This window comes from Aotus nancymaae, unplaced genomic scaffold, assembly GCF_030222135.1.
Source record: "Aotus nancymaae isolate 86718 unplaced genomic scaffold, 86718_ANA_hifiasm-v0.15.2.pri h1tg000025l, whole genome shotgun sequence".
Lineage (NCBI taxonomy): Eukaryota > Metazoa > Chordata > Mammalia > Primates > Aotidae > Aotus > Aotus nancymaae.
In genome coordinates, this window is record NW_026988438.1 from 23,871,310 (window position 1) to 23,884,622 (window position 13,313).

General features: G+C 42.6%; 1 protein-coding gene across 4 annotated transcripts in view; it reads left to right on the forward strand.

Moving 5' to 3' along the window:
- ELMO1 (engulfment and cell motility 1) overlaps window positions 1–13,313 on the forward strand; it is a 571,068-nt gene that overhangs the window by 180,203 nt on the left and 377,552 nt on the right. For all 4 annotated transcript variants that reach the window (XM_021669358.2, XM_021669357.2, XM_064380449.1 and 1 more), the window contains exon 6: window positions 8,367–8,536. In XM_021669358.2, coding sequence (XP_021525033.1) covers window positions 8,367–8,536 — 170 coding nt within the window. The remainder of the gene's footprint in view (window positions 1–8,366; window positions 8,537–13,313) is intronic.

A 13,313-nucleotide genomic window follows, 5' to 3' on the forward strand; every position in this document is an offset into this window, starting at 1 on the left:
GCTAAGATCACACCATTGCACTCCAGCCTGGGTAACAAGAGTGAAACTCCATCTCAAAAAAAAAAAAAAAAAAAAGAAAGAAATATACAAATACATATTATAAAGCCATTACAGTACAAAAGAGGTGAATCATAACGTCCCATGCTAAAAATATGTCAGTTTTGCAAACTATGAGATTTTTTTTTGTGAACCCTATTACATGTGAACTGAATTATTGCCCATTATGCCTTCTTTTGGCCTGTGTGGATATATTTTAGAAAGCAGAACTGCTCATCAATTTCCTACTGTTGCTTTGTCAGCTGTAAGCATAATCCTCGCTTTCTGCTCTTTCTGGTTTAGTGAGCTGGTATCAGCATTATCTAGGTCAGAGGGCCTGTCATAATGATTTTTGGGTCTCATTCCTTGTGGCAAAAAGAAAAATGGTATTATCTCAGGCACTGTGTGGATTCAGGTTATCAGAGATTCTTAACAATAAGACTATTAACATTTTTTTATTCCATTTTTCAATTCAATTCAGGTTTTCGGTTTTTCTCTCCTGGTTTGAGAAACTAATAAAGGGTTGTAAAATGCCTTAAATTCTATTTCTTGCCATTGCTGTCAGAGGCCTAGTTTAAGGGAGAAGAAACCAGTGGAGGCTGGCAGGCAGAGGAGTCACAGGATCCTCAGGCTGCTGCCCAAGGACAGTTTGCAGTGGCAACCGGGGCACAGGGTCAGAGTCTCTTGCAGGTTCAGGAGATGCAGAGGGCTTGGACTACCTGCCTTGTAGGGAATTGGAGAGTTGGAAGGGGTGCTGTGGAGGGCGAGCCCCAGAGCTCCAGGATGTGATGCTCCTTGAGGAAGGATGTCCTGTTTCTCCCGGTGCTCTGGGAAAATTAACTGCCTGCTGTTTACTGGAATGGGAGGGTGGGGGGGGGATGAAGAGTTTGAGATGCTTATTATGTGTCCATGAGGACATGTCATCAAGTAGGAAGCCTGGAGAAATGCAAGTGTACCAGCCACACCCATGGAAATGGCATTTAAAGCTGTGGGCTGGAAGAGGGCACCATGGGGAGAGGAGAGGAGAGGGCTCAGCACAGACCCCTGGGGACATTCTAAGGTTTAGAGGAGAATCCAGGTGAGCAAAGTATTTCAAGGAAGAGGGGATACTTAGGTGTGTTGGCCCAGAAAATAAGGAAGATGAGATGAGGTGGTGATCCCTGGGCTGCCATCTAGAGGTGTTAATAGCATTGTGGAGACACTCTCCAGGCAGGGCTGGACAGGGATGCCTCATGAGAGTGGGAAGAATAGGAGGTAGAATGGAGGCAACACTTTAGAGCTACTTTCTCTTCCAAAGCGTTTGCTGAAAATACAAGCAGAAAAATGAGAAAGTAGCTATAGGGAAATTGGGTCAATGGATGCTTTTACCTTTCTATTAATTTTTTTTTAAGATGGGAGATATTAGAGACTTCTGCAGCTGGAAATGATCCACTACAGAGAGAGAACTGATGATTCAGAAGAAGCGGAGATACATTTGAAGTAGAATACTTGAGAAAACCAGGGAAGAGGGGATCCAGAGCTGAGGGGAAGAGCTGACTTCTGATAGGAAACAGGGCCTTTGGCACACAGTATCTATCAGGAGGAAATAGAGCTTGAGGGTAGAGATGCCAGCAGCTGGTGCCGTTAGAAGTAGGAAGATGAAGGAACTCCTGGCTGATTGCTTTGACTTCCTCAATAAAATGATCACCAGTGGAAGAGAGGCAGTAGAAAAACATAGAGGGTGTTTAAGGAGAGAAGAAAAGATGTGGAGGAGTAATTTTAAAGGGACACAGCAAACATTCCAGGAGAATGTTGCATTGCTGGGCAACATTGAGTGTACATTTGAAGATATCTGTTAAACTGTTGAAACTGAGGATTTTTTTAGACTACTTTTTAATTGGCATCATGGACCCAGAGTTATGCTGGAAGTTTCTTGGGGATGATTTTAACTTGTATCTTCAAGAGAGAGATGGTAAATGCTTGACATGCACACACTACCAGTATCTTTTCCTGTGACCAGGGCTGAGCCTTTATGAGCTATTTCCTCCCTTGCAGTCTGAAGTCTGGGTCCAGAACCCTTTCCTATCTGGGACATGAGACAGCCACATCCAGATGTTTCAATGGCCCAAAGTAAATCTATCCTTAGGACAATACCAGAAAATATAACTTGCTCTCTGATACAGAGATCTACATGACTACTAGATTCTCTTCATGTATGGTGGTTGCTTGAAAAATCAGAACTAAGGCTATCTTATTTTTTAATAATGTTGACTTTTTCCTCCCAAATCTAAAGATGGTACAGATTCATTACAGAAAATTCAAAAAATGAGGCTTTCTGCAAAGAAAATTATTTTGAATATTACAGTTTATAAATAACCACAAGTCACATCTATTTGCCTTTTTTGGCCATTTGTATTTAAATGTGTGTATACATATGTGTGCATACTATATATATTCATTTGTACATTCATTTAGTGAAATGTGTTTTGAAATCATGACTATATATATTCATTTGTATGTTCATTTAGTGCAATGTGTTTTGAACTCATGGTAATTGCCAGGCACTCTTCTAGGTGCTGGGTGACATTACATTTTAGCAGATACACACTCCTGCATATATTCCCACCTCCCACAAACAATAAAATATGTTTTTATCCTGGCTATTTCCATTAATATTGTATCATGAGGATGTTCCCACACTATTTGGATGTTCCCACACTATTTTACATTCTCGAAAAGTTCCCTATATAGTTCCATATATTTTGTCCTATGACTATATCATGACTATTTCACCATTGTCCTATTGGTAAACGGGATGGCTGCTCAATGTTTGCCTATGAATGCTGGTTTAAGGGCTTCAACTGTACCACACATCTGTCTCAGGTATTCAGATGCATCCCTTCAGGGAAGCACCTCACTGCCAGGGATTCCTCCAGTTCTGCATGCTCATGAGCACCCTAGGCTGTCTGGTCCGCCGCTTCAGCATCCTCAGTTCCCTCCACACTCCTTTGCTTGCAGATCCCAAACACACCAGTCCTCTCCTTTCTATCCCTCCACACAGGCCAGGCTTGTTCCACCTGAATCAGGGCTTCAGTACTAACCATTTATGCTGCCCAGAATATTCTACTCCCCAATGTGGTAGAGTCCTCCTTGCCAGTCAGTTCTTTCTGTGAATGTCACTTCCTTAGGTTGCTTGTCCCTGAAAACCACCGCATCTAAAGAAGACATCAGTCACTCTCTAACACAAACTCTCCATTTTAGGTTTTGCTATAAAACATCAATATTTGATTTTTTATTGCTAATTTTTTAAATTGTAGGTTGGGCATGGTGGCTCATGCCTGTAATCCCAACACTTTGGGAGGCTGAGGCGGGTCGATCACGAGGTCAGGAGTTCAAGACCAGCCTGGCCAACATGGTGAAACCCCATCTCTACTAAAAATACAAAAATTAGCTGCCTGTAATCCCAGCTACTTGGGAGGCTAAGGCAGGAGAATTGCTCAAACCCGGGAGGTGGAGGTTGCAGTGAGCTGAGATCATACCACTGGACTCCAGCCTGGGCGACAGAGCAAGACTCTATCTCAAAAAAAAAAAAAAAAAAAAAAAAAAAAATTGTGCACCTGCCACACCAAGGTGGGTGAGCCTCAGGAGGGTGAGAACCGTGGCTGTCTTGTTTGTTGCTGTATCCCAAATGTGCAGAACAATGCCAAGCTTTTAAGAAATATTTGTTGAATCAGTGAATGAGGATCCTGAGGATTTTGAAGGGACATTCCTTTCCAATGGATAACTGGAAAGACTTGTCTGAGAAGAGGCAGAGAAAAGTATATACAGAGTGACCTGCAATAACTGATATCCAAAAACAAAATTTTCTTACAAAACCCCAATACTTTAAGAATAAAAACTTTTATTCTCATTTTTTTTTGTATAAAGTTTTATTTCCAGCTTGTTTAGAAATTAGAGAAGATAAAAAAATGTGTATCCCTGCCTATTCTGAATCCAATTGGGAAAATATTGCATTAAAAGGGTCCCACCAGTTTGACATAATATTTTGATTGGAGGTCACTTCTGGGACTCACCTCTGTGGAGCACCTTTTCCTGGTGGACTCTGATGAGGGTTACTGCCCAGCTGAGAAGCAGTCTGTCACACTGTGGGTGGAAGGGAACCTTAAGCACAGTCTCACCACAGTTCCTTGGTGTACCTACCGATGGGGAAAATGAGGCCAAGAGAGGTGAAGAGAGAAGTTCACTGCAGCCCCAGAGCTAGCCAGTGACAGAGCTGGAAGTGGCCCTGCCTCTGACTCCTGCTTTATGGGGCTTTCCATCACAGTCCCCTCGCCACCTGGCTTGCCACAGTCCTCCCCTCCTCTTCAGTGATGTGTCTCCTGCAGTGGTTCACCTATGTCCTGGAATGAAGAGGGAAATTTACCCCAAAGCCAACACTGTAGGAACTGCACATTGTTAAGAAAAGTTGTCTCCTTAGATATGGGTACCAAGGGAAGGAGCAAGGCCTGCGGGGAGAGGAGAGGTAAGAACAGCCCCGGGACAATAGAACACATCATTCTCAGGTGCTGGGGTGAGTGCAGTAGAGGGGTGAATAGTTCTATAGGAACTTTCCAGGCCATTGAGTCTATGAACTTTGTTGCAGTTTGACAATTTGGAGAGGGCTTTACTGCTGTTACTGGGAGTGACTCCTTGGCTACGATCCCAGCAAGTTAGGATATTGCTTTGCTATTCTTATGTGTGACCATCTTGGTAAAATATTTTCAATTTCTATAGCAGCAACCCATGAGCAGTTGTGGGATTTGGGAGGACTCCACAGTCTTAATTCCTCTGCTTGGGACACTTGTCCTTTTCAGGTTTCTGTTGTTGTCTCTCCTCACTTATTTTTAATTTGATTTATTTATTTACTTTTAGGTAGGTAAGTATGAATGCATACAAATGAAGTAGGAAGAACAGGCATAATAAATTATATATTAATAAGAGTAGGTATAATAAATTCCATCTACTTAGCTTCTACATTATTGAATTTTTCTTTTTTTTTTTTTTTGAGACGGAGTTTCGCTCTTGTTACCCAGGCTGGAGTGCACTGGAGTGATCTCGGCTCACTGCAGCCTCTGCCTCCTGGGTTCAGGCAATTCTCCTGCCTCAGCCTCCTGAGTAGCTGGGATCAGGCACACACCACCATACCCAGCTAATTTTTTGTATTTTTTTTTTTTAGTAGAGACGGGCTTTCACCATGTTGACCAGGATGGTCTCGATCTCTTGACCTCGTGATCCACCCACCTCGGCCTCCCACAGTGCTGGGATTACAGATGTTATTGACTTTTTCTTGGTTTTCTTAGCAAAGGGTTTTCCTGAAAATTGCTCAGCTTTTAAAACGGCAAGCAAATTTTCCTTAGGTACTGTAAACCAGGAGGGCCTCCTTGTGTTGCAGCTGGGGAAGATGAGGCAGTAATTGAAAAACACCATTGGCCAGGTGCGGTAGCTCATTCCTGTAATCCCAGCACTTTGGGAGGCTGAGGCAGGCAGATCACCTGAGGTCAGTAGTTCAAGATGAGCCTGGCCAACATAGTGAACCCTGTCTCTCCTAAAAATACAAAAATTAGCTAGGCATGGTGGCAGGTGCCTGTAATCCCAGCTACTCAGTAGGCTGAGACAGGAGAATCGCTTGAACCTGGGAGGCAGAGGTTGCAGTGAGCCAAGATTGCACCACTACACTCCAGCCTGGGTGACAGAGCAAGACTCCATCTCAAAAAGAAAAAGAAAACCACAACCAGAGCTGCTCATTCCATCATCACAGAGAGATGCAGCATCCTGAGTGATTTAGAGTGGTGGTCCTCAGCGTGTGATTCCCGGGCCAGTAGCAGCACCTGGGGACTTGTTCAACACACAACTTTTGGGACCCCACCCAAGGCCTTTAGAACCAGAAACTCTGGGGGGTCACCCATGGTCTGTGTTTTAAGAAGCCATCCAGTTGATTCTTATGCAGACAATAATTTGAGATCCACTGTTAACAGTGTATTTTCTGGAGTCCAGCTGCCCAGGTTCCATTTCAGCTTCAGCACTGATAAGCTGTGTGACCTTGGGCAAGTTACTTAACTTCCCTGAACTTCAATTTCCATTGTCAAATGAAAATTGTGATAGGACCTACCTGGTCCGGGACTATTGTGCAGATTTAATGAATTACTTTATGAAGGTATTTAGAACAGTGGCTCATAAAAAGTGCTAGGTTTTTATATTGGCTATTTTTTATATTGGTATCAACGGTACCAAACACTATTAATTAGCATTAATATGACAATGAAATAGTTTTTGGGTACTCATTATTATCATAATCTATATAGTAAATGCAGACATCCTTCTTGGAAGAAAAATACACTTTTTAAGCAATTTGAAATGATTTGCTTGGGTTAACCATTACATGTTCATGTAAATGTTGTATATCCATTTGAAAATTTTGGAAAGTAGTATATCCTTGAACAATTTTAAGAGATAAATAATTCTCACCCAGATCTTCACTCTCCCTTTTAGTATTTGAGTGATGCGTTGGTTATCTGTAGATCAGTGAGTAGACAAGTAGGGAGGCCTCTCGTTTTCCTCCCCACTCTTCTCCTTTTCTAATTTCTGATGCAAAGCATCTGTTTTTGGTTTTAATTAAATGGGAGAGCTGAGCACACCTCTGACCAAGTGATGGGGGCACGTGTTCTATCCCTGTCTCGGGTCTTAAAGAATTGCATCAGTTCCCTCCTGAATCCTTTTCTGTTCTTGAGGGCTGCTTCCAGGTGACAGTGAAGGGGAACTTGGCAGGGAGGGCAGGCTCTGTGGCTGTGGACCCGCTGGGCTCGAGTCCTTCTGCTCTCAGGACCTGTGTGAGTCCCTCCTACATTCCAGGCGGAGTCTGTAGCTGGCATAGGTTTTGCCTTCAATACTTATGTGGTTCTACTGCCTCCACTCTGCAACCTTAACCTTGTGATAGTTCACAGGGGTTCCTCAAAGAGGAGAGAGATACCTCATTAGTGGGGTCAACGTCTCATCTTCTCTCTCTCTAAAATATAACACAGTTTCAAAAGAGAAAGCAAGGGCCTGGTGCAGTAGCTCACACTTGTAATCCCAGCACTTTGGGAGGCCGAGGCAGGTGGATCATCTGAGGTCAGGAGTTTGAGACCAGCCTGGCCAACATCGTGAAACCTGTTTCTACTAAAAAAAAAAAAAAATTAGCCAGGCATGGTGGCACATACCTGTAATTCTAGCTACTCATGAGGCGGAGACAGAAGAATTGCTTGTACTCCGGAGGTGGAGATTGCAATGAGCCAAGATCGCACCACTGCACTCCTGCTTGGGCGACAGAGTGAGACTCTGTCTCAAAAAAAAAAAAAGAAAAGAAAAAAAGGAAAAGAAAAAGAGACAGAAAGCAAGTACCTGAGAAGGAGAATATGATTATGGCAGAGTGCTTGAACCACAGTGATTTTGAGTTAAATAAAACCACAACAGATATTCAGTTATCGCTATTAAGCAAAAACACAGGCAGAACATTTTAGTCCTTTATTTTTCTTACTGCCTGCCTCAACTGAAAGGTGGATATGTAAACCTTGACTGGGTGAGTAAGACATCTGGACTACAAATTATTATCTGTAAGTTAAGCTTCTCTCATATATTTCTATTTCTCTTTGTCCTGCGTGTAGAAGCCAAGTGCAAATGCCTTAAAAGTCATTCTAGGCATAGCTGTTAATTTAGTTTCCTAATTATATTTAGTTTTAAATTCACACAAGTAGCCAATGCATGTGAAACACATGTTGTTGAAAATTGAAATTTACAAGCATCGTTGTGGAGTGCTGGAAGATTTGCAGTAACCTAGAAAGCTCATTTGGGTGGCTAATGAAGCTTCTGAACATGTGTAGGCAGCTATTACTCAGAGTATTGACTGAATGGGTGAGCACGCTGTATAAATTTGTGTAATTGCTTAACTAAGCAAATAGCTTTCAGTTGCTTTTACATAATAATTTTACTTAAAGAATAAATACTTCCCATTTTCTCCCTCCTTTCTGCCACATCCTGTTCAGTGTCTAGGGCTTTAATATTCTTGTGCTCTTGCTCTTGCTTTTCCTTGAAATGGAAACCAAACCCCTGTGAGAAGAATGCAACTGCTTCCCGTCGTGACATGAATGGACCTCGCTCTGAAGGTGGAGTGTTTGGGTTGGAAGGCTTGAAGCCTGTTCTTGAAATGCCCACTGTGTAATATGCAGATAGTCTTGTACTTTTGGCCATTGTATCTCTGTTTCTCATTGAAACATGAATCTGTTTTGCTGTTGTGGTTTCCTTTGTTAACAGTCTTCCCTTTGCTTTTGCCCCGTAAGGCTCAGAACGCCCAGCAGCTGCATGAACGAATCCAGTCCTCGAGTATGGACGCCAAGCTGGAAGCCCTGAAGGACTTGGCCAGCCTCTCCCGGGATGTCACGTTTGCCCAGGAGTTTATAAACCTGGACGGCATCTCTCTCCTCACGCAGATGGTGGAGAGTGGCACTGAGTAAGCGTCTTTTTTCCTAACTTTCACAGCTGTCTTATTTGTCTCAATGTTTTGAATATCATCACATTCCTTACACTTGCAAACTCTGTTTTAAAGACCAAAGTGTTGGTTAGACTCAGGAAAAAATAGTTTTAAGATAGTGACGAGGCAGTGGGTTTGTAATTTCAGGACTTCTCCATCCTTTGCCCACCAACTATCTAGTGTCTGAGACAAAATATAAATCCATCAAATGCTATAAATTTCAGATTTATGTGGAAAAAAATCATGTCGTTATCTCAGAGGGTCTTGCCAACACTGAAATTATGTCGACAAAACATTAATCCCACACCTTCTTGCCTATCCCTAAGAAAAATTTTTCCTCTCTTAATCCATTAAAAAATTAGATTACCTATTTATGTTTCTTTTTATATTGACAGCTCAAGCTCGTTCAAGTTGTGTTTCAAAGTATAAAACCAGATCAAGATATCATCTCTGAAGTAATTTTAAAAATTAACGCTTGAATGGTTAAATACCTGTCATTAATTACTTGAAATTAAATGTAGTTAACAGGTATTTACTACCTACTGTGTACAAAAGAGTTGAACATGGGAAAATTTTTTCTTGTGAGCCTTGCCTTCCGAAAATTGATGGAGAGTATTATATAGGCAGAATTCCATTATGTATAATTCCTCCTGAGAGCCAGGAGTCTAGAGGGCAGACCCATAGCTCTCTCTCTCTCTCTTTTTTTTTTTTTAAATGTTTTTTTAATTGGAGATGGAATCCTTGCCGCCCAGACTGGAATATGGTGGTGCAATCTCCATTCACTGCAACCTCTGCTTCCTGGGTTCAAGTGATCCTCCTGCCTCAGCCTCCTGAGTAGCTTGGATTTCAGGCATGTGCCACCACACCTGGCTAATTTTTGTATTTTTAGTAGAGACGGGGTATCACCATGTTGGCCAGGCTGGTCTTGAACTCCTGACCTCAAGTGATCTGCCTGCCTCTGCCTCCCAAAGTGCTGGGATTACAGGTATAAGCCATCGTGCCCAGCTGGGACCCATTATAGCTCAAGGAGCCTCACAGAGGAGGTGACTGTGAACTGTCCTGGAGGGAGCTTGAGTTCCATCATGAGGGAGGAAGGAATGTCACTTCTCCTGGGGAGCTCCCCTTCTCAGCCAAGACTTGGATTCTCTGGTGTGACTGTGGAGCATCAGGAACCAGGCAGGGCTAGCTCTTATGTTGGTGGAGGGACAACTCCTTTAACCACTAAATGCTGAATGCCTGGTAGGATAAGCAGGAGGCTGCCCCCTACCATGTGGTCAGGTGCTATTGACATAGACCAGTAGAGCATATAATTTAAAGCATGTTAAATTGCTGAATCAGTTAATTGCATATTAATATGCTAAGTTAATAATGTACAGTGTCAGGACAGCCATTTATTATGAAAGAGTAAATATCATTGAGAATGGAGACTTAAAACCAGGTTTAAACAGTACCTAGTGATACAAAGAATGAATTGATAATTCTCCATGTTGAAGATTTTTCTAGGCTCCTCCCTTCCCTCCCCTCCCCTCCCCTCCTCTCCTCTTCCTCTCTTTTCCCTCCTTCCCTCCCTCCCTCCCTCCCTTCTTCCTCCCTTCCTTCCCCTTCCTCTTCCTTTCCCTTCCCTTGCCTTCCCTTCCTTCTCCCTTCCCTTCCTCCTCCTTTCCCTTCTTCCTTCCTTCCCTTCATCCTCCCTTCCCTCCCCTCCCCTTCCCTTCCCTTCCTTTCCCTTTCTTCCCTTCTCTTCCTCCTCCCTTCTTCCCTCCCCTTCCTCTCCTTTCCCTTTCCTTCCTCTCCTTTCCCTTTCCTTCTTCTCTCTCCCTTTCCCCTCCCTCCCTCCCTCCCTCCCTTCCTTTTCCTTCCTTCCTTTCTTGCTTCCTTCCTTCCTTCTCCCCACTTCCATCCTCCCTCCCTCCCTCCTACATTTGGCATCATCTGGCCTCTGCAGTTGGTACTAGTGAAAAACATTTTTTTCTCATTCAAAGACAGGATATTCTTTAGAGTTTGGAGTTGGGGATCTTAACTCACAGACAAGTAGAGAAAATTTCTAGAACCAAACAATGGGAAGAACATTAAGTCAGAGAAGACTGACAAACAGGCCTGGTTGATTGGAAAAGGGTCAGCTGTAGACAGGCATCATTTATTTTTTCAAGGATGATGAAACCTCTGCTCATGAAAGTTTAGGCATACCTCAACTTGGAGTGGGACAGGGAAACGTAAACCCTGGATGTTGTCAGAATCCAATGTGGTTACTGTAAGCTGGAGCTGGAGCTGGAGCTTGAATCAGCAAGAGGGAAGTTGAATAAGTTTAGGGATCCAAGGAGCTTGACAAAGGAAATGGATACAGAGGGTCCTATCTGTGAGGGAAGCTCCAGGCTGGAAGCTAGCCTGGAACATGTCAGGCCCCTATTCCCTATTTCTAGGGAGCAGAGGAAGAGGACAAGTTGTGACTATAAACACCTTCAGTCATAACTGGATGACTTCATGTACCTGCCAGACATGGTAGCTTAAACTATGGGCCCACCACTGCTTCTGGTGGGAGAGTGGGGCCTGGGGGAGGCTGCCTTGGCAACACTAACATGTTAGATAAAAATGTAAAAATCTTACCCCTGTTTATTGATTAAGCTAAGTTCCAGCCATTGATATGTCGAGGGCAATGCATCAGAGCCAGGTGTAATGTTACCTGCTGATGAGTTGGTTCTGCCACAGATACTTAGGTATACAGGGCTTGAGCTCTGGCACATTCAGAATCATATCGTGCAAATACTACTGAAATGATTAGACTTGCAATTGTATTACGGTTACCATGGTAAAGACACCAAAGCAAGGGCCCGTGGGATCTGCATCCTGAACGGGGGGCTATGGCAGAGCCCCTCACATCCAGAGGCTGGCAGTTATGGATTTTGATGATGGAACTGCCTACTGGGAGCTTTTGTTTTCCAGGTTCTCATTGCTTTAGTTTACTAGAGCTGCCATCACAAAATACCACAGACTGAGTGGCTTAAACAACAGAAACTTTATTTTTCCTCAGAGTTCTGGAAGCTGGAAGTCCACGATCAAGGTGTTGGCAGGGCTGGTTTTTGCTGAGGTCACTGGATTGTGGATGGCTGCCTTCTCTCCCTGTCCTCATCCTGGTTTTTCTTTTTGTGTTGAAACCTCCTCCTCTTAAAAGGACAAAAATCAGATTGGATTAGGGAAACCTAGTGGCCTTATTTTAAAGTAATCACCCTTTGAGAGGGCTTATCCCCAAATACTGTCCCATTCTGAGGTACTGGCGTTTAAAGCTTAAACATATGAATTTTGAGGAGTCACACTTCAGCTTGTAATGCTTATGAAGGGGACACAACCAGTTTTGCTTTAAAAGAAAAAGAGTAAGAACTGACGCTATGTATGTGCCTTGTCAACATTCTTGCGTTTTCTCAGTGCTGTGGCCTTACTTTATGACACATCTCTACCTCTGGAACAGCCCAAAAGATTCACCGTCCCTCAGAACCAGGATGGGGCACAGCAGGTCTGAATTATATCTCCATGTTGCACATGTATTATACAATGTGAAAGAATATCAATACTGAATGTACTTTATGTGAACTAAAGCAACTGAATGCCTTTCTTAAAAAAAGGGGGTATCATGCTTACGAATATTTTAACAACATTTCAATCAATGATAGATCAGAAATATAATGATGGTCTCATAAGATTAAAATGGAGCTGCTCTCTACAGGTGTGCCTTTTTTATATTTTATACCATAATTTTACTATACCTTTTCTCTGTTTAGATATCTTTAGGTACACAAATATTTGCCATTGTGTTACCATTGCCTACAGTACTCAGCAAAATAACATGCTGTACAGGTTTGTAGCCTAGAAGCGATAAGCTGTGGCACATAGCTTAGGTGTGCTATGCCGTGTGTGTGTACGTACACTCTGTGATGGTCACACAACAAAATCACCTAATGATGCGCAACACATGACTGTATTTATAATAATCAGTAAGCCATCCCAGTTTGATATATACAGCCAGGTTTCAGACAGATAAACAGAGCTTAAGGTCAGATGTTGGGTGAATTCTCATTTGCATTAATCTCTTACACTTTCCTATCACACTATATTTGTGGGAAGGAATGATGTCTCTCTGGGTCACCTTTAGTGTCTCCCTTCCTGTTTTATGTAAGTTCAAAGTCACACTACTTTTGTGGATGGAGGAAGGAGGGACTGGAGTTGCAAAGCCTCCTGTCTTCCTTCTGCTGGTCTGCATCGCACACTCAGAGGTGGCATATTTAATCCACAGCAAATTTTTCAGATATTTTGTCAAGATTGAAAAGAAAAGAGAAAGCCATTTTTCTTATAAGAAATCCTGGCTTCTCTGTTAAACTTAGAGCAAGACTTTAATTAATTAACAAGAAACCTTTGGGATAGAAACCACACAAATTAAATAGATCCTACAATTTGGAAGGCATATAGTTATGAGTCCTGAGCAGGGTTCCAGTTGGAGAAGGTGGCAGTTTCCTAAGCAGGACCTGTGGAAACGTTTTGTAAACATTGAAGAATGTTGCCGGAATTTTTCTCCTTACTTTAAAAATAATGAGATTCAGAGATGACTTGCCTGATCCTCATTACCCAAGGCTGGGCTTTAAAATTTTTATTTTTATTTTTTATTATACTATGTAAGTTCTGGGATACATGTGCAGAATGTGCGAGTTTGTTACATAGGTATACACGTGCCATGGTGTTTGCTGCATCCATCAACCTGTCATCTACA